Source organism: Artemia franciscana, chromosome 9 (genome assembly GCF_032884065.1).
Source record: "Artemia franciscana chromosome 9, ASM3288406v1, whole genome shotgun sequence".
Taxonomy (NCBI): Eukaryota; Metazoa; Arthropoda; class Branchiopoda; order Anostraca; family Artemiidae; genus Artemia; species Artemia franciscana.
The window spans coordinates 46,432,428-46,459,108 of record NC_088871.1 but is presented as its reverse complement, the minus strand read 5'-3'; the positions used below and the strand labels follow the sequence as shown (position 1 = coordinate 46,459,108).

Sequence of the window (26,681 nt, the reverse complement as noted above, 5' to 3'; positions counted from 1 at the left end):
TTAGTTGTTGTTATTGTGACTATAAATAAAGTAGCTGAATTCACATATTTGCCTGTGTTGCGATAACCATTTAAAAAGTAAATCTGATTAACTTTATTTTTCAAAAAGTTTTTATTTACTTTATTTAGTCCATCTGGAAAGAGAATCAGAAGCAAACCACAGCTAGTAAAGTACCTTGGCGATTCCATTGATCTCACTGCGTTCGATTTTAAAACTGGAAAAATAAATTCTGAACTGCTAAGAAGAAGCAAGAAAAATAAGACACAACAGTTCGATTTCAGGTATGTATATACACTACCATACTGACCTTTTGTGTAGTGTTACTAAAGAACAAAGTTTTTTTTTATCATTTTCCTTCAAAGAGAAAAAGAGAGATAATTGTCCTGTAGTTAGTGCTAAAAAGTGTGTATTATTTTTGTGATGTATTCTTAATAGCCAATAATGTTATCCTTTTTTTTATGGAGATTAAAATAGTACTGCCTTTTTAAACCAGATTAACTAATGCTGAGAGACAAATTTAGGCAAACAAGTAAATGCAATTCATAGAGAGACAAGCAACTTGGCCTTTTCAGTACCTGATTCTTTTATTTTATGAGAAAGACTAAGTTGGTGGAAAGAACAGTTTTTTTTTTGTCATTATGTTTATACAAGTAAATTCTCTTTTATTCTATGTTCCTTCTTTATCTTTTATTATGTTCTTCTAGGACATGAAGTATTTGAGTGATAGATCATATGAAAGTAAGAGGAATGCCAGGAAAGTAGAAAAAAAGCCTTAGGATATAGATTGAGGAGGCATAAAGCAGAGGCTAGAATTTACAAGTTCAGTAGATAAAGACAGAGGAGGCCTAAAGACTGGCACAGCAGAGGAGTAAATTGCTGAAGGTCTAGGAGATGCAGCCAGACAGCATAAGAGCAAAATATTGTTCTGGCCTGTTAACAATTTGAGAGGGAACAGTCAATCTGGACTTGTCCCAGTTAAAGATAGGAATGAGGCCAAAATTTGAGATAAGGAAAGATTTAAAGAGATATGGGTGGAACATTTAGAGAATGTGCTAAATTGCAATAAAGTTACAGGAGAAGATATGGAAAAGAATGCAAAATATTGTGACGCTTTTGAAGTGAAGGATCATGTATTTTGCAAGGAAGAATTAAAGACAGTATTAGAAGAATAAGAAACAATGATGCTTTAGTTGCTGATGGTATGGTAAATGAGTTTCTTAAATGTGCTAGGTGTGAAGTTAGAGATAAATTACTGAAGATTATGATTATGATTTTTGAAAAAAGGTAAAGGGTAAAGTACCTAGCCATTTTAGGAAAAATTTAATTAAACCACTATATAAGAAATGTAATAAGAGTGAGGGTGGTAATTATAAAGGTATTAGCTTAATTTCTATAGGAAACAAATTACTTAGCATGATGATATTTTTGAGACTTAGAGATGCCATAGGTGAAATTTTGAGAGAAGAGGAGAGGATGTGTCAAACAAATTTTCACAAATACTTGAGAAGTGTCTGAGTCATCAAATCGCTTTAGTCCTCAATTTTATAGATTACGAGCAAGCATTTAGGAAATTTTAGCAAAATTTAGCAAATTTTAGACTCCAGTCTAATATCCAAATCTTCCTTGAAAGTTTCTGTCAAATTATCTTCCTGGACAACAAATTATCTTCCGGGCCAACATCATGCCTTCCTTGAAGGTAGCTACCCTTCCAGAATTTAATACTTAAATGAATACTTGAATAGCAAAGTAAAAAATACTCAAAATTAAGTATTTTAAATAGTAAATTTAGTGTTTTAGTTTTAAAAGTAGTAAAATACTTAAATAGTAAATTGAGTATTAACCAAATTTAATACTTAAATACTTAAGTAGTGAATCTACTTAAATGAAAGTGGAAAATTCCAAAACAATTATTGAGGCAAAAATACTTTCGAGTATGTACTGACAAATAAATAGGAAATGATTTTATGTAATTGCGCCAGATATGATTTCATGTTTTGTTGAGAACTGTAACAAATTAAGTAACTTAATTACTTTAAAACTCCCTTTTCCAGCTCTATCACCTTATTGTTTGCCACTAATTTTAGACTCCAGTTGAATATTCAACTCTTCCTTGAAAGTTTCTCTCAAATTATCTTCCTGGAGTCGGCCAATGTCATGCCTTCCTGGAAGGTAGCTACCCTTCCAGAATAAATGTATACTTAAATAGTAAATTAAAAAATACTTTTTATTAAGTATTTTTAAAAATAATAAATTTAGTATTTTTTACTGTTAAAAATAGTAAAATCCTTAAAAAGTAAATTGGGTATTAAACAAATTTAATGCTTGAATACTTAAGTAGTGAATCTACTTAAGTAAAAATGGAAAATTCCAAAACAATTATCAAGGCAAAAATACTTTCCAGTATGTACTGACAAAAAAATAGAAAGTTGTTTTATGTATTTACGCCAGATATAATTTTATGTTTAGTTGAGAATTGTAACAGATTAAGTAATTTAATTTCTTGAAAACCCCTTTTACAGCTCTATCACCTTGTTGTTTGCCACTAATTTTTAGACTCCATTTGAATATTCAACTCTTCCTTGAAAGTTACTCTCAAATTATCTTCCTGGAGTCGGCCAACGTCATGCCTTCCTAGAAGGTAGCTACCCTTCCAGAATAAATGAATACTTTAAAAAATACTCGTTATTTTTTATTATAAAAAACGTGGATGTCGGGCAGGGAAAAATGAAAGGAGAAGGCGTACGGGGTGTGCTATTTCGGTACTAGTGACAAGCCGTGACTATTGTTCTTCGCCAAAACAAGTGTTTGAGCGAAACCTGGTGGAAATCAAGATATCCAGAGCACCTAAAATACCGAGTCTGAAGAGATTTGACGAAACTCCCGTGTGCCCCTTCCAGGATAGCCCGCCCGTTCTTAAGCCCGAACGTCCTTTAGCTAAAAGTAAGTTGCCAAATATACTTGTGTGTAACGCTAGATCTTTGAATAACAAAACTGATGCACTTGAAGTTATTGCCAGGCAGAACAACGCCTCAATAATAATAATAAGCGAATGTTGGGACACTTCTGACGAATCGGCGCGCATCAAAGGTTACGCAAGCTACTTTAATACGCGTCACGATCGTGGCTTGAATCGTCGAGGAGGAGGCGTTGGACTTTATGTTCGTAATGACCTATCCTCAAGGCTGTTAAGTGAGCCTTTTGACTCCGACCACGAAATATTATGGACCGAATGCAAACCTGCACGTTTATCAAAAAGATTTTCATGTTTAATTGTTGCTTCGGTCTATTATCCTGAAAGTGCTAAAAACAGGAAAGACTTGATTGAACACATTCAGTTTTTCGTAGACAAAATGCGCCGCAAGCATGTCTCTCCTGGCTTTGTTATTGCCGGAGACTTCAATCAAACTAATAGGCAATGGGTTTCAAATATTTTAGATTTGCGACAAGCCGTTACAATACCTACCCATCAAAGTGGCAGCATACTGGACTTGATTTTTACCAACTTGACAGACTTTTATTACGCACCGAGATCCCTAGGACCCCTTCTGAATTCTGATCACTTTATCATCTTCTGGGAAGCCAGTTCGGCAATTCCGAAGCCAAAACGAGTCAAGTATACGGTGCGACCACTTACTGAGGACTCGATATCTACATTTGGTCGCTGGATCGGTAATTATCAGTTTGAGGACATTTGCTCTGAACAGGATATTAATATTAAAGTCAATAAGCTGAATACTCTGCTTCAGGAGCAATTTCAGACTTGTATTCTAGTAAAAGTCATTACTGTGAGTGACACTGATAAACCGTGGATAACCAATGATCTAAAGAATTTAATAAAAACCCGTTGTCGCCTTCATATCGCTGGTGATACCGTAGCTTCAGCCAAGTTGCGTAATCATATTGTTAAACTAAACAAGCGTGCCAAGAGGCAGTATGTGAGGGATAAAATTACTCCCTTACTCACAATAGACCCCCACAAATGGCATTCCTCAGTAAAAAGACTTACCGGTAAGACAACACTCAGAGATCTAAGGCTCCTCAAAGAGGACGGTACCTTAACCTCAGCTAATGAAGTCAATTCTTTTTTTGCTGACATTTGTACCTCATTTCCATCAATCACCAAATCAGAAATTGATACTATCATTGCTGGTGCAGAGATTGAGGACGTATGTGAGGTCTCTGAATTCACTGTTTATAAGGAACTCCTAAGACTGAAAGCGAACTGTGCGTCCTACCCAGGTGAGCTTCCAGTAAAGCTGTTACGTGAATTCGCCATTTTTCTTGCTAAGCCACTCTCTTCTATAATCAACCAATGTTTCCTTCAGCAAGTATTCCCTAGTGCTTGGAAAAGAGCATATGTCCGCGTTATTCCAAAAGTAAGGTGTCCAAAATCTTGTGATCAACTCCGGCCTATATCAATAACTCCGAACCTTTCTAAAGTTGCAGAAACGTTTATTTACCGCAAACTTATGTCACAGGTCTCTGCACATCTAGACCCGTATCAGTATGGATGCTTAAGAGGCAGCAGCACAACTGTTTATTTAGTACGGATGTACCATCTCATTGTCGACTGGCTCGACCGAGGAAGTGCTATAGTCGACCTTCTCCTCGTAGACTACCGAAAGGCTTTTGATCTTATTCGCCATTCCGTTGCTATCACAAATCTACGCACCATGGGTGCGCAAAAACATATTCTCCTTTTAGTGATCAATTTTTTACAAGCCCGCTATCAGTGCGTTTACAGTCTTTTCCCAGGAGATACCGACTCCGAATGGGTCGAGCTTACATGCGGAGCCCCACAAGGTACTAAGCTCGCTAGTCTACTGTTTTTGGCAGTGATAAATTTCATCCTTTCCGGCTATGAAGAAAGATTTAAGTATGTAGACGACTTGTCAGTCCTACTGAAGTACATTGTTGAGAAGTCTGAGGCTGTCCCCCAATTCTGTAACGAAATAATCAAAAACTTCAAAGATGAATGTACTGCGAACAGCCTCCAAATCAACGAAGGAAAGACTAAAATCCTTCGCTTTAATCCCCTGAAGAGAGACTTTGTGTGCCCTCCTCCTCCTTATCCTAGTGAATCTTCGGCAGTAGTGCTTGGTGTCAAGTTTAGCATCGACTGCTCTTTCAGCCTCCATGTCGATACAATTATCAAAAAGGCAAATAGTGCGATGCGGACACTTATACTAATGCGTCGATTTGGTTTTTCAGTGACACAACTAAGGATAGCCTATCTTACTTACATTCGACCAATTTTAGAGTATGCATGTCCCGTATGGGGCCCACAAGTCAATAACACTATTTACCTAAGTGACCAGCTTGAGTCAATACAAAAAAGAGCAGTCAAAGTAATATTGTGCGATGCTTTTACCGAATATAAGTTAGCATTATCCACTTTACAAATTCCCTCTCTTCAAGAGCGTCGTCTCAGTTTGATCCTTGAATTTGGCCAATATCTTCTCAGAAGTGATAAATACAGATCGATACTACCACCAGTTTTAGTGAAACATCGAAGTACTAGGTTGAAGAAATTTGACAGATTAGCAGCACCTCCTTCACGCACAAATCGTTTTTCCAACTCATTCATCCCTTTCTTTGTATCAAAGTATAACAATTGTTGATTTTAAACTATTTGCCTTCTGATTTTTTTTTTTTTTCGTTTGATTTAATCCTTTTTTCTTTTTTGTAAGCACAAGCGCCATTTAGTTTTATGACTACGAAAGATTGTGCAAATAAAACCTATTCTATTCTATTAAGTAACAGCTATTTTCAAGTCTTAACAACTCAGGAAAGCTTCCATTCATTCTAATGAATATTGTTTCTAATATAGTACAAAAATCCAATTACGCATTTTACAATAAAATTTAGAACTTTTTTGAGCCAGATAAAATACTAGAAATATTTACCCTGTCCAATTGTCCTAAGTCCTTGCCTAAGATTGTCCTATTGTTTTCAATTGCAATGCCAATGTTTTAATATTAAATAAGAATAGATTCCTCCATAAAATCAATAACTCATATTTTTTTTTTGTATTTATCTTTGTCATGTGGAGTCTTCCTTGATGCTTTCTTTTCTGCAGTAATCCAGCACAACTATGTTCTGCCATCACACTGTAAAGGACTGCATTGATGTAATTGCTGTAGTTTTGGACAATCAAACAGTTCGTCGTAACGAACTGTAAGTAAGGAGTAATGCAGTTCAATAGTAACCGAAACTCTAAAAAACAGAATTTTGATATCAACGGTTATATCAAAAGAATCGGCTTATTATGTTGATTCCAAATATATAAGATTCATTAAGTTTAGTGTTACCCATCAAAACCTACATGCTTGAAAAAAATTGTCTGATTTTCGAAAAAGGAGAGAAACGCCCCCTAAAAGTAAAAAAAATTCAATGAAAACCCCATCATCAGATTCAACATATCAGAGAACCCTATTATAGAGGTTTCAAGCTCCTATCTGTAAAATAAGGAATTCTGTATGTTTTGCTAGAAGAAAGATCATAGATGTTTGTTTATTTTTTTTTCCAGGTGTGATCATATCAAACCAATGGGCCTAGGACATCGGGGGAGGGCTCGTTCAAATGGAAACTATAATTGTAGTCCTGTTTTTAATTGACCGAAAAGATTGGAGTGCAACTAGCACCACTCTCATGCTCCTTTTCCCCAAAATTGTCCAGTCAAAACTTTGAAATAGCCATTTTGTTCCGCATAGTTTAAAGGTCCAAAAATTTTTCTATAGAAGACCACCACAGCCCCTGAGGATAGGTCTTTAAGTTGTAAAATTTGCCCATTGTTTATGTACAATATTTGTTACGGGAAGTATACTGACATTTTTTTTTTTGGGGGGGGGGGTCTTGTGCTTTGGGTTAGTTCATGTGAGAAGAATTTGTGGTTGGGAGGGATGTTTCTGGGGTTGAACCTTCCAGGGAAAATTTTACACTGGAGGGGGGGGGGATTTGACATAATTCTCATACAATTTTTTTTATTTGTCTTACTTTCTCTTTGCCAAATCAATTTCTTATAAGGAGATCTTCCGGGGGAAAGTTTCAGTGGGTTTGGATATCTGGAAAAAAATTCCATGGAAAGGGGGGGGGGCCTAGAGTGATCGAAAAACGATTAGAAATCTAAGTCTTTTTCAAATGAACGTATGCTAAGGAGAATTTTTCAGGCTTAATCGTCTGCAAGAAATTAGGAGGGAGGGAATTTTCAGTGAGGATGGAATTGTCTGGATTGAATTTTACGGGAGGGGGAGGGTTGTACTTTTGCATGGACTGAACTTTGTGTGGAGGTTCTTTCCATGAGGGAAGGGAATTTTTCTTGGAGGCTGAGCCGGATTTACGAAAAACGATCAGAAATAAGAAAAACAAGTTTTTTCAACTGAAAGTAAGCAGCTACATTAAAACTCAAAAGGGACAGAAGTAATTTCTGTATATGAATGGATTGCCCCTATCCTCAATGCCTTGTTCTTTATGCTAAAGTTTGACTGTTTCTCTCATTTTTTTTTACAAACGACTTCTGAAACACAAAGGCTGTTTAATTAGACTAGGAAGGTTTTTTAAAAGCGCTAAAAACTTTAGCATCAAGAGCAAGGCATTGAGGATAGGGGCAGCCCCTTCATATACAGAAATTACTTCTGTCCCTTTGAGTTTTAATGTAGTTGCTTACTTTCAGTTGAAAAAAAAAAAAAAAATATTGAATATTATGAATAATGTGAATAGCACTAATAACACTGTAAGAGAACATCTTTATATTTTTCTTATTCATCATAATGACGAAGCAATACCTGGTTACTCATTGGTCTGGAAGGCATAGTCTCTTATGTCTAATAATAGGTAGAAGAAGACGTGATAATAAGGGGTATGGGACTATCAATCATTCCATTTGGTGTCTTGAATCATTAAACTATGCTAATCTGACTTAGAGATCTATTTCTGACTCTTATGAAAGTAAAGTAAAACAGTTCAAAATAGGGATGATACCTTTTTATTGACAGTGAATAGATATAAAATTATTTAACTGGATGTTTCGAACACATATACAGTGTTCATCATCAGCAGTAAAACTAAAAGACATGAATAAAAATAAACAAAATTTATACCTAATAAACTAATTACATATAGTTTATTGCTCTTATTTTTTTCAATGCAACAGCCGAGGCAAATCTCTTTGACCTTTTTGGTTCCGGTTCATTAGAATTATCTGACATATTACGTGGACAGAGGTCATAGCTCTTAGGTGAGGTGATATTTACTTTATTTGACCTCAGTAAATTATCATAAATTGAGTTCAATCTAAATTCGCCTGTATCTCTGTTTATGGAATTATTCTTGAATAGAATTTTTTAAATTTCGATTGTTTCCCTGAAAGTTTGCTTTAAACCTTGGTCCCTAGAAATCAAAGAAACATTTTCAAACAAAATAAAATGATTTGGAAAATTAAAGATATGCTCCGAGAGGGCTGACGTGAAATCTTCAGGTTTGGTATTTTGCTTTAAAGACGATGAAATAGAATTATGATGTTGTAGCAATCTCGTTTTTAAATTCTGGTTAGTACGTCCCACATAAGAGCTTCCACAAGTACATGGGATTTTATAAACCCCACTTTGTTTCTCTACGGAAGTCCGATCCTTTCCAGAATTTAAAAAACTAGCCAAAGTATTACTACCTCTTAAAGCTATCTTTAAACCATTATTTTGTAAAATTCTTTTAAGTTTTTCACTCAAACCTGGAACATATAGTAGAGAACAAAAAATATCTTTCTTTTCTGTTGTTTCCAGAATATCGTCAGAACATTCTAGAAATTTTTCCCTTCTTTTCGAAAAAGTCTGGTCAATTAACCAACCCGGATAATTGTTACTTATTAAAATCTCTTTTAACAACGGTAATTCCTCCTCAATGAATTTTGGAGAACAAATTCTAAAAATGGGGTCAGTTAAAGATATGATTAAACCAATTTTTACTTGGCGAGCATGACCGGAGAAAAACGACAAAAATCTGTTATTGTTAGTAGGTTTTCTGTAAATCTTAAAATCCAGACTATTTTCATTTTTTAAAAGAAGGACATCCAGAAAAGGAAGTTTATTATCCTCTTCTAATTCTATTGTAAATTTTGAATCCCCTCCCCAAAAATTAAGATGTTCTAAAAAACTTTTTAGTTCCTCCACCCCATAATTCCACACTGAAATTATGTCATCCATATATCTCCCCCAAAATTTGTGCTTTAAAAAATATGAAACTAACGCTATTGTTTCAATATTTTCTACAAAACAATTTGCTAATAAAGGACTTAAAGGGGCCCCCATGGGTAAACCATTTACTTGTTCGAGAAAACCCCCTCTGAATTGAAAAAAAGAGAACATGTTGTACAACCTAACTAAATTCATAATTACACCGACTTCCAAAACTGTTTCACCACCAATTAAGTCCTAATTTCTTAGTATCTTTCTTTCAAGAAGAATTTCTGCGGCTTTTACATCAATACTCGTATACATTGACACTATGTCGAAACTTGAAATTACAGAATTTGAAGAAAACTCAACTTCTTTTAGTTTTTTTACAAGTTCTGACGAATTCTTAATGTAAGAAATTTGTGTAGACATGAGTGGTTTACACAATGAAACTAGCCACTTACTCAGAGCACTTGTTGGTGACTTGTTACTCGCAACAATTGGTCGTAATGGCAGATTTGGCTTATGTATCTTTGGAAGTCCATATAATTTAGGGCACAAAGAACCTCTTGGTAAGAATTTGTAGAAAAGTTGAGGTGTAATCTTCCCTTCTTCCTTCAAACTCTTTAACTCGTTCTTAAACTTCTTTGTGTATGAGTCCGTCGGGTCAAAAGAAAGTTGTTTGTACGTTTTTTCATCTTTCAGTAAAGCGTTTAATTTCGAATCTTAGTCCTTGGTGTCCATTACCATTAAAGTGTTACCCTTGTCTGCTTTTGTAATAATAATAGATTCATCCCTTCTTAAATTATTAAGAATCTTCATGTCTTTGAAAGAATTGTTAGGGGTTTCTGGTTTTAAAGCAAACTCTGACAAGGCTTTAACTGTAGAAGCTCTTACTAGGCTAACATCTTTGATTAGGATGGGGTTTCTATGTAAAGATGTTTCTATTGAAGAGATAGTTTCTTCTACTGGGACTTTATTAGTTTTAAAACAAAATTTTGGACCTTTTTCTAATACGGACTTTTCTTGTAACGTTAAGGTCCTTGGTGAAAAATTAATTACACCTGGTCCAAGAATTGACGATGGTATTACGGCTTTATTTTCAGATAATTTTGAAAACTTTTTAAGTAATCTTTCTCTGGAAAGGTGAAAGTCATGATTGAAGTGATTTCTTGCTGTTTGTTGAATAAAGCAAAAATCACTTGCACTCACCTTTTTTGAAATAATATTTTCCAGGAAAAGTTTATCTTTCACTAATAAAGCTCTTTTTCTCTTTAATCAGATGATTTAAAGTCTTGAATTGTAGACCTCGTTCAAACTTTTTTCCTTTAAAAGTGCCTAAATGTAGATTGAATTTTATTGAAGGTGGCAAAATCCTTTTCTTCTTACATTGATGAAGAAAATCTTGTTGATTTATAACATTTGCGTGTCTCTTATGGGTGTTAATATATTTAGACACCTCCTTGGTCACATTATCCCCATATACTCGACGTAGATAACTTCGAAGACCACACTGCCTTTCCATGACGAAAGTAAAATAGTTCAAAATAGGGATGATACCTTTTTATTGACAGTGAATAGATATAAAATTATTTAACTGGATATTTCGAACACATATACAGTGTTCATCATCAGCAGTAAAACTAAAAGACATGAATAAAAATAAACAAAATTTATACCTAATAAACTAATTACATATAGTTTATTGCTCTTATTTTTTTCAATGCAACAGCCGAGACAAATCTCTTTGACCTTTTTGGTTCCGGTTCATTAGAATTATCTGACATATTACGTGGACAGAGGTCATAGCTCTTAGGTGAGGTGATTATTAGGAGAGGTCATAGCTCATAGGTGAGGCACACACCAGCGATGTGTGCTGCGCAAGTATCGATTCCCTGCCTTCTCTGCCTGATTTTCTACCTTCGGCCGGGAGTGCAACGCGTGGTTGGGAGAAAATCATCCGACGCTTCCCGTGGGTTTTTCCCCAGATTTCTCCAGGTACCCATTTAGAGCTGGGTTGACTCTGGCTGAGCTTACAGTCACACCATTGACACCCGTTCAAAGCCAAATAACCAGCAACACCAGAACTCAAACCCCTAGAGATTTGACTTATAATAGTCCACTTTTAATTCAGATTCTTACCAGATTCAATAATTCCGAAACAGAAGTTAAGTTTTAATGACAGTTAGTAGTGACCTAAGTGAAGCATGGCATTTACCCTAATAGTAAGCGAAATTGGAAAATGAAGCTTTGTAATACATTAAATTAATAGTATAATTTCAATTTGAGGGATAACCTTATATTAATTTAAAAATAACCACCCTTCGAATCTTGAACTATGTTTATTCATTTACTATACCGTAAGCCTACTAGTCTTAGATATATTTTTTTCTTCTCTTTTAACTCTGCTCACTAACGAATATTTAACAGTCTTATTTATTAATATCTAAAGGTAACTGTCAACCATTTTAGTGCACAAAAGTGTCCTTGTATAGTCCCTCTTTCATTAGCCCAGGAATCAAGGATATTATTAGTTTGAAAATACAAATTAGTCAAACATCCTCCATATTAAAATGGTGTGTTGACTTTCCCAATGGTATTAAGAAGAGGTACAAGAACTAAATGTGATTACGGTGACTTTTTTCTGCAGTTCCTCCAGCCCCCGTGTTATTTGGAGCTCTGTCAGCGGGAATACGAAATATTTTTTCTTCTGAGAGTCAAATAAGTCAAAAATAATGTCAAAAATGGAAAATAAAACAACAGTAAAATAAACCAAAATTTTGGAGTAGATTTTGAGAAGTACATCAGCGAAGTGAAATTCACGATCTTTAAAAGCAGCCATGGCTATCCTTCTCAGAAAAAATAAAAATTGTTCCTACTATGAATAGGGCACTTGATTTATATGCTTTCTTTGCTTAAAACAGTTGCCAATATGTTTTTCTTTAATTTTGAAGAAATAGTTCAAATTTTCAGGAAAAAGCTAGTATTTTTGATATCTCTTGGGAAAAAATTTGACAGAAGTGAATTCCCAGGGAACAGCTTTCTAATTCCATCTAGAGAGCCCCCCCTCCACTCTATAGTCAGCATAGGAATGTAACCTTCTCTTCGTAAGATCTACAATTTTTTTTTAACAGCTTCAAAATTTATTGTTTACCTTCTTTGCTGTTGACTATTTGAACTTTTTGTTTTGTTGCTAAAAAAAAAAAAAAAAAAAAAAAATAGGGTTAAAATTTAGCAACCTAAAAAATTTAGCAACCTTATTTTTTAGCAACCTAAAAAATTTAGGTTGCTAAAAAAATTTACAGAGTTGATTAAAGGCTTGTTTGAAGGGAACACTGTTTTTGCTCTTTTTTGTTAAATAGGGCTTTATCTTATAATTTGTTTTATCTATTAGTCGAGGGATCAAGGATGTTACCACTTTAACAGTACCAATTCGCCAAACAGCTTCCATTTTTAAACAGTCTGTGACAGTGGTGAAAACTCAGCCAGACAGTCAAGTTAGAAATGATTTGAAACCTGGAACTGAAGGGAAGCCTCAACAGGTATTTCAATCAAAGTTTTACTTAAATATTATTCTATCATATATTCACTAATTCATTATATAATTATCTTAAATTTTTTGCTATGTTTATTATATTGAATTAGTTTTTATATTATATCTCATTTATTGAAGTTAGTGACATTATATTTAATTTGTTTTACTTTAATTTATTATAATTGAACATAGTGAAATGCTCAAAAGCCAAATTGATACCTGACTTAACTCGATACCTCGATACTCGATACCTTAACTGATACCTAACTTAAAAAAAACGATACGTTGCTTGGCTTCATTGCATTAATTAATCAATCATCAATCATCAATCATTTTATTAATACTCAAACACTGCTGCAAACGTAAAAAGTTATTCGGCCCAAGAAGCTTTGCTTGTTATGGGCTATATAACACAATGATAGAGCACTAAAAGAACCATAAATAATACTCCAAATCAAACAATGCATCTGAAAAAAAGATGAAGGAGAATAAACACTAATATACAGTAAAAAAAACAGGTACGGTAGTAAATATATTAATAGAAATTAATAGAAACCAAGAAAGTAGAGAAACAGGAAAGACCAAGTTGACATTAGAACATCAGAAAAAAAGACAAATAAACAGGGACTTTAAAAGTTAAGAAGATTAACTGGTAAAAAACTGTTATTTTTTGTGTTTGCTTTTGAGTGAGTGGAATGTGTGTTTAGCTCTATGATGAACACACATTCATGAAATATTGTTGAGTCTTGGATGTTGGTATATATTATCTCAACTTCATATTAAATAAATCAGTGGGTTCGATCCTGAAGCCAATTATTATTTACGATAATTAATTATTGATAATTGTTTATGTTCTAAATATTAGATAATAATCATTTGATTGACTCTTTATTGTTTTATGAAATTTACTTTTTATGAACATATAAGGCGTTCAATCTGCAAATGAGCTGTTTTAGGATAGAAGTACCAACAAATAATTAAGGTGATACGGTACCTTAAAATCATTTGGGAGCCTTAGCATCAGCTGACCGTCACAAAGACAAAGGGCCAATCAGCGAATTCTTCAAGGGGACTAGCCATTATCGAGAACTGTCAAGAATCTGCGATCTCATTGTAAAATTTGACTGAAAAGACAATGAAATTTTACGTTTCTTTTGTTGGCTAGCTTGTCAATCAAAGCGAGTGATACCACAGAGAACTCCCAAAGTGTCCAAATTAGTCAAATGATAATTATTTTAAGCTAATTTTAGCGCTTTTCTAGCAGGTATGCCAGTAAACTTTTAGGGACTACTGCTTGCTGAACGTTAGACAGTAAATTGTTGTCTCCATCTAATCGAAAAAGCTTTCTGGTCTTCTAAGTTTCATTAAAACTGAATATTTCTATCTCCGGCAGAATACGCGAGAAGTGAAATGGTTTTTAAGACTTCTGGGAAAGTAGACGTCAACTTTTAGTTTTATGTCATTTATTCTAAACTTTTATCCAATCTCTACACGATATGACAAGACTGTCTAATCAATCCTAAACAGTTCGGAAACACAAGCAAACAAAAATCTCTAATGGACGAGATAGTGTGATCTTTTAAGGTATCACATCGTATTAATATAGGGTACTAAATATATCTTGATATTTAAATCTAGTATAACTTGGAAATTATCTTCTAAAGCCTTATATATAATACCGTGTTTGCTAATATTGACGCGCAATTCTTACTTCTTTAAAGGATAACGTAGGCTATATTTCAGAATGGACTTGAATAAAATTTAGCTTAAATAAAAACAAAAATATTAGTGGCGTATTCATCATCATTTTCATGGAAAATTCTTATGTAGGTGTAAAGTTTAAATTTCGGCAAAACTAATAATATTTAAAGCTAAAAAAACTCTATTAGGGGTTTGAAGAAAAGTAATATTCGTAAATACTCTATTTAGAAGTTGAATTAATAAATGACTTAGTTGTGTAGAAGAAATAATGGAGAAGGGGCAAAAACACATGACTGGTTTTGTTTTCAAAGTGTCAATCGTCTGATGAAGCCAGATTTCATTGTATTTTTTTTTGCAAAAAAATATTCTTATATTAAAAAATAATTTAAAAAAAAAAAAAATAATCTTTATAAAAAATTATTAAAATTTTTAATAATTATTAAAAAATTATTAGAATTATTAATAATTATTAAAAAATATTGTTAAAAATAGATTAAAAATTAAAAATAATTAAAAAATTAAAAAATAATATTAAAAAATTATTAAAATTTTTAATAATTATTAAAAAGTTATTAGAATTATTAATAATTATTAAAAAATATTGTTAAAAATAGATTATTAAAAAATAGATTAACATTATAAAATAGATTAGCAAAATCTGTTTTGATACAAAATATAAAATAGATTAGAAAAAAAGATTATTAAAAAATAATTTTATTCATCTGATTGTTTTGAATTTGTTTAACCTTATTAAGACCAAGGAACATATTTTTCTTTTTAATTTAATCTCTGTTGAGGGTTCTAAGTTGACGGGCATATACATTGTCTTAACATTTTTAATCCTTATTGTCGATGAAATTGTACTCAAGTGAATTGCTACGGATGACCAGTTCGGGTTCAAAAAGTATTCAGGGAAGTACACACTCCCAACGTTATTGCGAATATGCTTATCGATACGGATAAGAGGAGCTATCATCCTGACCTAGGATCAACTGACGTATGGAGGGTCTTAGATTCTGGCACTCGTTGGCACATTTTTAATAAAATTTATGAACACTTTGTAACGTATTATATCATATTCCTGACCTGAGTACTTGATGTGTGCAGAACCTTTGATCCTGGGATTCATTGCCACATTTTCATTAAAACTCATGAACGCTTTGTAACGTTGCGTATCATCCTCATTGCGATTATCCTCATCCTTCATTTTTCTAAGTAAATTGTCCATCTACAGAAAGTTGCGTGTCAAAGTGGTAAAATCTCCCCGTCGTTGCTCAATAATGCTGTAATTAAACCGTAACGAGTGATAAAGCCCTCGCTCTTTTTAATTGGGACCATCCTATTAGTGCCAAACTTAGATTACTATATTCTACATATATCCTCTTCAGTATCTGTATTTTAACATAAATTACAATGCTATAGGTGGTCGACGCATGTGCACATACAGATTTTATTTCCTGCGAGGAAGGGAGGGGGGCTTGCTATCAGGTTATTTCCTAGGTTGGGCTATGAAAAACATAAGCTATTTATTAGGCCGCTATTTCTAGATTATTCTTAGGACAGGGACGTTGCCTGGGGCTTGGTAAGGGCTTTTTTTCTTTGGTATAACGGTAGAAGAGGGGCTTTAACTCAACTATTGGAAGCTGCTGATTTAGATAATGAAACTTGTAGTAATGGATTTGGCGCTCAAATTAGGGCTGGAGAGGGTATCAAGTCTTGCGCACTGGTATATGCGCAAGGGGGAGGACGGGTTCTGGTGTGTGAGTGCTCCCTTTAATTGTTAGGAGCATCACGAAAATAGACTTATATTGTCCAAATAACGTACCTATTACCGGGTTTTCATGCTTATTCGACACTCAAATATTTTTCAACTTTAATTAGTCATTGTCATGTAGGGAGGGAAGGGGATGATATTGCTATTCTCTCAGCCCTAATTTAGGCTGCAAGTTTATTAGTAAAAACCTCATTGCTGATGTTTCATAATGATGGATCAGCTATCTCCTTATCTTATGGGTAAGCGTTTTCTTTTACTTTCCGTGAACTTACTTCTATCCAAAGGTACGTTCAGATAATCCACGGCCTATTTTAAAGCGTCTGCCCCATCATACCTTTCTAAAGTAGCACTGGTGTAATAAAAGTTCATCTTATTTAGAAATTAACCTCGCCTGTCTCTCCCGTCTTAACAGAGAGTCTAATTGTATAATAATGTTAATATGCTCATGTTTTCTGGCTTATAAGGTCGCCTTTTGTTAAAGTGGATTGCATTTTCTACTGTAGATGGACACAGCCCAGGCCCAATGAGGAGGTGAATTGCTAAGTCTTTTCAAGGGTTCTTAAACTTCAGGCTTTGGAACCCTTATTTCGCAATCGCGGGGGAAGGGGAGGTCTTTGGACCTCTTATTGGGGAAAACACCAAGTCTATTCCCTGCTTGGAGGACTTTGAACCAGCATTGGAAAGTGTCTCTTCCCCACGCTTTCTTTGGTTGCAGGGATATCTTTACACTATATGCATAATATCTAGAAGTCACGTCGGGTGTAGTAACTCCAAAAGCCGTAAGCTATGCATAATTAATTTTACAAAAGTGTGAGAAGATTAAAAGAAAAATAATGTTTTGGTTTTTCTCGTTTATACAAGGGGCTAAGGAGAACTTGTTAAAACAGAGCACATCTTTGTATTAACTTTGCTCCCAATCCCGTTGCCACCCTCATTGTAAGGTAGTAGGTAGTTTGGATATTTCATAGGAATTTCTACAAGAATTGAAAAAAAGGTCTCAATATTTTTTTCTGATGGTAATGACAGAGCTCGTTTGCCAGGATTCTTAACAGGGATATAAATATGAATTTTTTCAACGGGGCAATTATTAAAGAACCAGAACTTATCAGTGCTATTAAATAAAAAACAACAGGGCAAGTATTTGAAAATATAGGACGTTACTGGTAAAATGATAAACATATTGAAATTTTTGGAGAGATCATTATCCCTCTGCAAAGCTTTTTTTTAGGAGGTAGGTCAAGAAAATCACAATGAAAGCTGATGTAAAATACCAAAAGATGCTAAATTCAAATCATTAGGTATTTTTTCTAAGAATTGCTGAAAGTGAAGCCAACATTTCTAATTTCTTTTTGCAAATTGGAAACGCTGCAACATTTATTATTGGTAGTATCAATATATTTATAGGTAGTATTTTTTCGCTATTGTCGCTTTTTGTCGCTGTTATTTTTATAAGAACTTTACTTCCAGCTTTTTTGGGAAAGAAGATTGGCAGGACTAAGAGCAAGAAACGCAACAGAAATGTATGCACCTTACACCCCTCCACCAAGCCCCGAACTTCCTAGATCTCTTCGTTCAATAGAAAGAGGTGGACTATCAAGTAATCATTCGATAATTCAGGCTTTAGCAGCAGCTATTCATTGGGCACCGCCAAATAGGCCAATCATTGGCCAAACTGCCCCAAGGGAACTGCTGGAAAAAGACATTTCTGTTCATTGTAATCCAGAACAACCTATGATAGAGGTAGAGTATAAATATATTATAGAGAAATAGGAGCTCGGGCGATTGGAAAAGCCCATTTGAATTTACAGTCCTGTTATTGTTTTCGTTGATTACCGTAGGATTAGCTTGTTGTATGGATTCTCGAATCAAGAAAATTATAGTCAAGCAAACCTATTAAATTGGATTGTCCTAAAATCCATATCTTTACAGTAAGTGATGTGATGAACAGTAAAAAAAAAAAAAAAAAAAAAAAAAAAAAAAAAAAAAAAAAAAAAAAAAAAAAAAAAAAAAAAAAAAAACTGAAGTCTTTACAACCACAGTAAACTTACGAGTATTTTTGATTTAAAAAGTTCAACAAAATCATCACTTTCATTGACACTTATGTTTCTGAACATCGGAATTGGTAAAGCTGCTGTTTAGCTACTCAATAGAAGCATTTTATCAAATAAAAATATTTAGTTTATACTATTAACTTCGCTCCATATACTATTAAAATCACTTTAAAACTGGCTTTGTACAGTTGGATACAATAGGTTTCAAATTTCTTAATTTTTAGTTATTTTCTGTATGTCTTGCTTTTAAAAACTTTTGTGGCGTTTTTAACCAATTGAACCCGGATCAATGTCACAGCAACATTAAATAGAGTTAGGTTAATATGAAGTAATAATTTTTTTTTTACTAGTTTTTACTAGTTTTTTACTAGTTTCTATTGAATGCTGAAAATAATCTCTGCCTTGGCTTTATACCAGGGAATGAAAAATTTATTGTTGTTTTACTGTTAAATTTTTTTTTATTATTAGGCAAACGATTATGCATAGAGAGAATATTCTCAGACTTAAGATCAAAATTATCTATCTTAATCATAGCTAATGACAGCAGCTCTCTAATTTTGAATCACAAAACTAATTCAGTGCTACTAAAAAAAAATTGGAAAACCTAACAAAAGTTATGTTAATTTCGTAATGTTGTAACTCAGCCAGTGTCAAAATATGAAGACGAAGAACAAGCCAATATTTCGACTAGGAAATCTGCCGAGTCGTCCTTAGCGCTCATAAAAAAAGAGAAAAAAAAATCTGACCTTTCGAAGGGAACCTATAAGAGGAGAATAGATATTGAATAAAAGAAAAAAAAAACAGCCAGAAACAAATGAAAGAAAATCCACCAATTGGATTGAACAAGTATTCTTTGCCTTGCAGTAGACTTTGCCTTTCTGCAACTTCGATTTTCATTAAATATGCGAACAGGTTGTCTTAAATTAAATTGGGTGAAAATATTGATTGAGTCTTTTGATATTTTGTTATAAATTGTGTTTAAGGAAATATCTTCTGTGTCTCTTTTTATAGCCAAATTTCTGTTTATATATTATTTTTTTTTATCTCAATTGCCTCTTTAAAAGATTGCGGTAGGCCGTTTATAGTAGTTATTAAAGTTGCCTCCTCAAAAAGAACCAAATGTGCAGGATTTTCCAAGTTATGGAGGGCCAAAGCAGAATCAAAGTTGTCATTTTTATTTTCAAATCTCAGGGATTTACATATTGAAATTTTGTGTCCATGCAATCATTCCCCCATTTTGTGATGGGTGGAGCCAATGTAAAATTTCCCACATGAACAAGGCAGTCTGTAGACACCACTACTCAGTATAGGGTCAGTTTTTCCCTTTCTCGAGTTGAAAAAATTGTCAACTTTTTGTTCAGTTTTGAAGAGACAGAAAGATTAGGTTTTTTTTTATCTAATGAAAATTGAAATTACAGAAAGGCAAAGTCTATTGCGAGGCAAAGAATACTTGTTCAATCCGATTGGTGGATTTTCTTTCGTTTATTTTTTTTTATGAGCACTGAGGACGACTTGGCGGAAATCCTTGCCGAAATATTTGCTTGTTCTTCGTCTTCATATTTTGCCACTCCTCGTTTTCTCACCTATTTTATTTTTCATTTATTATATCCTTTCCTTTCTTGGTTTCATTCGTCGTGAATAGCCAGTGCGGTCTTAGAATGTATATATATATATATATATATATATATATATATATATATATATATATATATATATATATATATATATATATATATATATATATATATATATATATATATATATATATATATATATATATATATATATATATATATATATATATATATATATATATATATATATATATATATATATATATATATATATATATATATATATATATATATATATATATATATATATATATATATATATATATATATATATATATATATATATATATATATATATATATATATATATATATATATATATATATATATATATATATATATATATATATATATATATGCTGGAGCAAAGCAAGTTAACGAGACATAATCTTGTTGATTAACCTGTTTTTTCATCCTATTTGAAAGTTATTTTTTTGTAAGCTTTTCACATTCCGGTTCTTTAATTCGCAATCCTTCTTTTTTTTCTTTTTCTTTATTCAACTTAAAAATACAAAAACAATAGTATTTCCCAACAGAGAGCAGAGCTCGTAAGGCTGGGACAGTACAAAGACATAGAAAAAACATCAACATCTCATCATACTAATAATTCCGAAATTTAACACGGCAAAAAAAGAAAAAAGAAAAAAAAACACAAAAGAGAAGTAACAAGGATAAGTAAATAACTAAATATCGGGCAGGAGGGGCGCGGGAGGCCATCCCAAACACAGTGACATAAAAACAAAACACAAATACGATCTACAGATCGTAATCTGCTCAATGAGGCATATACTTGACCTTTTACAAGAAGTTCTCGTTTCAATGTTTTCAATCTTTTCAGTTCTCGTTTCAAAATCAAAAGAGTTTACAAAGGTTTAAATTAATATTTTTTGATATATTTTTAATAATTTTAATAATTAATAATATATTTTTAATATATTAAAATATTTAATATTTTTATATAATATTTTTAATAATATATTTGATAACTGCTGGATCATCTGTACATCCTTGCATTTTAGGCACTGAAGATGCTCAATAGAGAACTAATGGAAGTTGTCTTCTCTCAACGGTTCCATAGTTCAATTAACTCGGTAACAAGTTAGGTACTATAGTTGACGATTTAATTCGGTAATTACCATGTCTAACACATTAGCGTGTTAATTTAACTGTGGAACTATTGGCACCTCAATACTGCTTGTGCCAAAAAATCTTAAGACTAAACAGTAGAAAATAAATCGTTAACTCACTTCGCCAGTTAACTTGTTAATTACTATGTCCAAGCGAGTTAATTTAATTATGAAGTCGTTCAAAGTAACTTCAAATTACATTTGGGCGAGGGAGTATATACCCCTTTGCTGTAATTTTCAAGTTTGGCGTTAACTATTTTTGAGAGAGAGAGAATGGTTTATTACATAACTGTCGTAGCTCTTGGCTAATTTACAGTTGCAAAACATTACATGTTAAACATAGAAATAAAAAAAAATAGCACACCATTACATGTTAAACATAGATAAACAGAGACATTGCAACGCTAAATGTTAAACATAGAAGTAAAAAATGGCACAAATGAATTACAATATCGGTTTGTTCGTGCACGTATAGGCGTCAGTTTGAGTTTTTGTCTGTTTTTTTTTTCTGTTTGGTGGGGCATCTGCGGGGAGAATATCACGGTGGGATGGGTTTGACAGCAATGCTTTTCCAAATTTCCTGGTTGACGCTTTGCAGCAGTGCCAGAGACCTTTCTAAGTATAGCTTAATTGTGCCTGTTTCATGTAGTATAACGAAAGGCTACTGTTTATTATATAGTCATTGACACTCCTAAGTTTGTCTAATGTGTGTGCCGTGCCATTGTAATATGTTAAAGTGGTCTTAATCGGACTGTTTTCACCTGAGTTATGTGGCGCCATCTTTTTTTTTGCAAAAATTCTAAGTTTAGCTTAATTGTGCCTGTTTTACGCAATATAACGAATGAATACTATTTATAATATAGTTATTGACACTATTAAGTTTGTCTAATGTGTGTGCCATGCCATTCAAATATGATAAAGAAGCCTTAATTGGACTGTTTTCACCCGAGTTAACTGTGGCGCCATCCTTTTTTGCAAAAATCGCAGCATTAAATTTGCTCGGAAGAACGCCAGATGACAAACCACTGCCCCAAGAGCTCCTGTCTAACCGTAAGAAGCGGAAGCGATGCCGCAAGCGTGGCGGCAAACGAGGTCAGCTAATGATCCCAGTTATCGTTTCATTAATATCAACTAGTCTTGCTCCGAAAATCTCACCCCATCAACGTATCCTTGTTAAGATAGACTGTTCTACAAATGCCAATATGCCATCTCTTATTCCTTTTAATCAAGCTCCGGTATGTGATCAGCCTCCCCCCCCCCTATTAAGGTTAGTGACTTTTAATTCGAAAAATAGAATGCCGAATTTTCTCGTTATAAACTGCCAGTCATTGTGTAACAAAATGGAAGAATTTGAAGTTATTGTCCGTCAAAATAGTATCCCAGTTATCGCAGTTACAGAAACTTGGAATCTTGATAGGTTGTCTGGTCATATGGCAGGCTACGAAATTTTCCTGAGCACACGTGCTGATCGTGCAAAGTCCGGCTTGAACACCTTATTCAGCAATTTGGAAAATCCGTCCTAGCCAATAAGTGCCACCGATCAATACTACCCGAACCAGCCCCTCCCAATAGCCGAACTCAGTTACAAAATAAACTTGTACCCCCCTAAAGTACGAACTAATCGTTACGCCAACTCATTTGTGCCTTTCTTCACATCAATTTTTAATGCTGAGTCGTAGTGTGTGATTTTGTTTAAATGTATGATTTTTGTGAAAAAACTGAATTTCGCTATGCTACGATAGTTTTTTAAATATACCGATCTCTCTCTCTCTCTCTGTCTCTCTCAGTCTTTGCTCAAGGCACTGGATTCCAAGTTTATTGAGTGCTTCTTGTTAGGGAATATCACTACATCCTAGGATATTCCTAACTGCCCTTTTCTGCATTGACTCTAGGTCGTGCATTAGGTGAGCAGTATGTAGTACGTAATGCATACTGACCGCCAAGACTGGCCGCACATAACAAACGTTGGCACGGAAGAGACTTTTGAGATCACAACCGAAACGTGTTCGGTTGAACACGTTTCAAACACTGGAAGAGACTGCTTCAGTGTTTCAAACACTCTTCCAGTGTTTCAAACACTGGAAGAGACTGCATTTCAGACAGTGTTTGAAGGGAAGTGTTACCCTTCCTAATTACACTGTAAACATGTGCGGCAATATAACAGTCTTTGGAGAAAATGACTCCCATTATTTTCTCTGACACAACAGGAAATGGGACTTCAGGAGTGGTAAAGTCTCTTTTTAGGGGCAGGGGGGGGGGGGTTCAGCCGGAGTATTCTTGACTTGGCAGCATTAATGGTTAGATTGAACTTATTACACTGGAAATTTAGCTCATCAGAATGTTACTCGCAAACAGCGCTACAGGAGTATTACCTTCAAGTAGATAAGCAATCATAAGAGATAAGTCATCCACAAATTCATACCTGTCTTAACACTCGCTCAAGATGTAGTTAATCATGGCGAGAAATGTTATGCCTGCAAGTTTAGTGCCTTGTGGGGCCCCTCAGGTTATATCACTCCAGTCAGAGTCGGTGGCTTCTTCGTGGAGGGCGAATACCATCTGTTGCCGTCTAGACAGAGAATCCAGTACAATAATTAGATTTTGACGCTTGGCTCCCATTCACTTCAAGTTAAGGCATCCACTGAGATAGAAGGTCAAACGCTTTGCGAAAACCGATCACAGATAGATCAGCAAAACATCCCGGACTCTCTAGTTTACTTCAGAATACGGTCGTCGAATATTCTTACTAGGTAGACGGAAGTTTCCGCGTCTAGAGTCCTCTGCACGGATATTTGTCTTCGGATTCACACACTTGAGCCAACAAGCCACGAAGCATGAAAGACTCTGTCACTTTCACTTTCACCCCGGACGAAAAACACTGATCAATCAGAATAGAAAGGGGTAGGGCGAGGAGCATAGCAAATTCATGGAAAAGTGTTGCGGGGATTTCGCCAGGAAAAGGTGAGACTCCCGTTTTTATTTTTCCCAGCTCTTTGGACACATCTAAGACACTGAGTTCAATTAAACCATCATAGGGGCAATCTTCAAGTAGATACTCTTTTCCTGGGCAGTCACAAAAGAAAATGTATTTGCATACAGAGATTAAGAAGGATTTTAAAGCATGAGACCCCAGTAATCTTCCGCTATCCTCTGTTGTCATAATAGTAGGTTTTGACGACTTTCCACTTAATTTCTTGACGGAGCGATGCCATTTGGTAGGCTCACTGTTCAGGAGTGGCACAACTTTTGCATGACCATATTTAGTTTTGGCGTTGCGTACCATGCACACTACTTGGTTTTGTACAATTGCGCTTTTATTTGCTTTACCACATGTGTAAAGATAACTTCGTTCATGAATTTTAGCTTTTATTGAAGGGGTAATTCGTGGTTTGTTGCATTCGCTCAAGGTCATGGTTTTTGTTGCGAATATTTCAAGATTCTTTGAGTAAAGTTCCGCGTTGAAGGCACTTGCTCCTTGCTCAAGAGTACAGTCTAAGGACACTTCCAGGAAATTGTGTGTAGCAACCCACCGGTCGTATTCACGTATAGCCGAGTCGGTTAGGGGCCTTGTTGTTACTCGTGAAAGCTTAAGTTTACTCACAAACCTCTTTAATGTTGTACTAACAGAGAAATAGTTGGTTGTGACTAAGTTACGCCGGCAATTCCGGCACCTCAGTTTAAAAAGAAATTAAAAGATTATTTTTGGGGGGATAAATGTTGAATTTTTTTATGGGTGGCAGGGTTATTAGGGGGAAAAGGATGGGTTCGGGACGTAAGGCAGGGGCTAGGGAGGTAAGGGTGGGCAGGGGGTAAGGTGGGGTTGGAAGGAATGAAAGGGGACAGGGAGAGTATGTGCATTAATGAATAAGAGAGATTGGATTTTTTATTATAGGTAAGTAGATATGTGGACTTTCGCGCGAATACAAACCCTCATAGGTTTTCCCCAGCGCGAAAGTGTTGTATTTTATTTATCTATTTGTGAATGTTGAAATAAAAAACTTGAACTTGAAACTTGCTGGTAGTTTTATTAATAAATTAAAGCAATATTACCAATTCAAACGTGATGTTTGAAAAAAGCATAAAATAAGAAATCTATTGGTGCAACTTTTATTTCATTAACATGTTTCCTTCTGATGACTCGCTAATATATGCTGTTACTGATTTCGTGTCTACAAGCTTCATCGTCGTAACCAGTGTTACTATCTGAAAGGAGGACATCGGCAGTGAAAACGAGGGCAAGAATTATATAAATAATTGGTCGTGACAAGTCGCGCCAGCAACGCCGCTTTGGTCTTTACTGTAATTTTTCAGCAAAAATATTGTAGAGGCAGGAAGGATCGCTAACTGCAGTTATTCTGTGCTTTAGTGTATTAAAATATGTTTATTCTTATTTTTTAGGCTTTTTCTGTGACAGATGAAGACTTGCGCCTTCAGGAAGAAAAGGTAATTGCTGCAAGAATTAATTTAGAACGAGCAGTTCAATCACTTTTGGAATAAGCGAATTTATTATTTTGGCTATGGGCAGTTCAAAAGGTGTTCTGTGAAATTTGTCGCTAAAACTGAATTCACAATCCGTCCCTTGAAATTAAGCAAGTTCTATTAATCAGTTCAACCGATATTCTCTTGCCTTTTTTGTTTCTCAAGATATTGAGAGGTTTCTGTTCTTCTTTTCTATATGCGTTGCATCCTAGATGCATCTTGGATGCAGAGATAAAGCTTTTCTTGTAAAAACAACCAGTCTTAACGACGTTAAAAAGAAATCTAAATTTTTTTTTAGGAATAAAATTCAAGGAATTTATGCCCTGTGCAATTTTGAGGCCAAACTCATGACAGTAATGCTGCGATGTTACGTAATGAAAATAACTAGCGAATATTCATATTTATTATAAATAAATATTTATTTTATGCATATATTAAAATTTGTAATAAAAATATCTAAATTTTTTTGGCTCTCTTTACCCGTAAGTCAGAATTCAAGTGCTATTTGTTCCCCAAAACTAACTGAGAGTATTGCAGATGCGCGTTTTTGATAACATGGTAACACCTATTGCCCTTTGATCTCGCCACTTAACCGTGAATAGATCATATGTCCCATAGGGCTTTATAGTGCAAAAACGGTTGGACCGATTAAAGATACTATATTTGTAGCCCCCATCACGACACAAAATTTGACCCCAAACTTTTCTACTTTTCTGTTCCGTGTGATAACACCTTTTGAGTTACCACTGCTGACTTGTGTCTCATTATTTTAAAATTTTGCCCCGCTTTTCTACCTGATTTTGAATTATATACGATGAATAAATAAATACAATTTTACATGAATAATTATCTCTGGAAATGTATGTACGCAATATTCTGCCTTGAAATGTATTATATCAAAAACTTCAGAAGAGATGTCGGAGTTGCAGAGAAGTTTTAAGCTGAGGAAAATTACTCTCTTTTTATTTTTGTAATTAGAACCATATTAGCATCATTTAATCATTATACTCGTATTACTATTATAATTATACAATATTTGCATTGGAGACGGGACAGCAGTCAGTATATGACTGGGCGAAACCTTTGTACAAGTTCTAATGGAATCTGAGCTGTACCTCTCCATAGCTCTTTTACTTATTGAGCTGTGACCTTTGCTATATTTTTACAAAGAGAGTACTAAAAAAACACTATATCTGATCTGTAGTAACTTAGC

General features: G+C 34.2%; 1 protein-coding gene across 1 annotated transcript in view; it reads left to right on the top strand.

The window, feature by feature from the left end:
* LOC136031483 (methyl-CpG-binding domain protein 2-like) overlaps positions 1–26,314 on the top strand; it is a 36,088-nt gene extending 9,774 nt beyond the window's left edge. Inside the window, exons 2-5 of the mRNA XM_065711120.1 lie at positions 129–281; positions 12,562–12,709; positions 17,645–17,917; positions 25,388–26,314. Coding sequence (XP_065567192.1) covers positions 129–281; positions 12,562–12,709; positions 17,645–17,917; positions 25,388–25,486 — 673 coding nt within the window. The 3' untranslated portion in view covers positions 25,487–26,314. The remainder of the gene's footprint in view (positions 1–128; positions 282–12,561; positions 12,710–17,644; positions 17,918–25,387) is intronic.
* Positions 26,315–26,681: the final 367 nt, after the last annotated feature.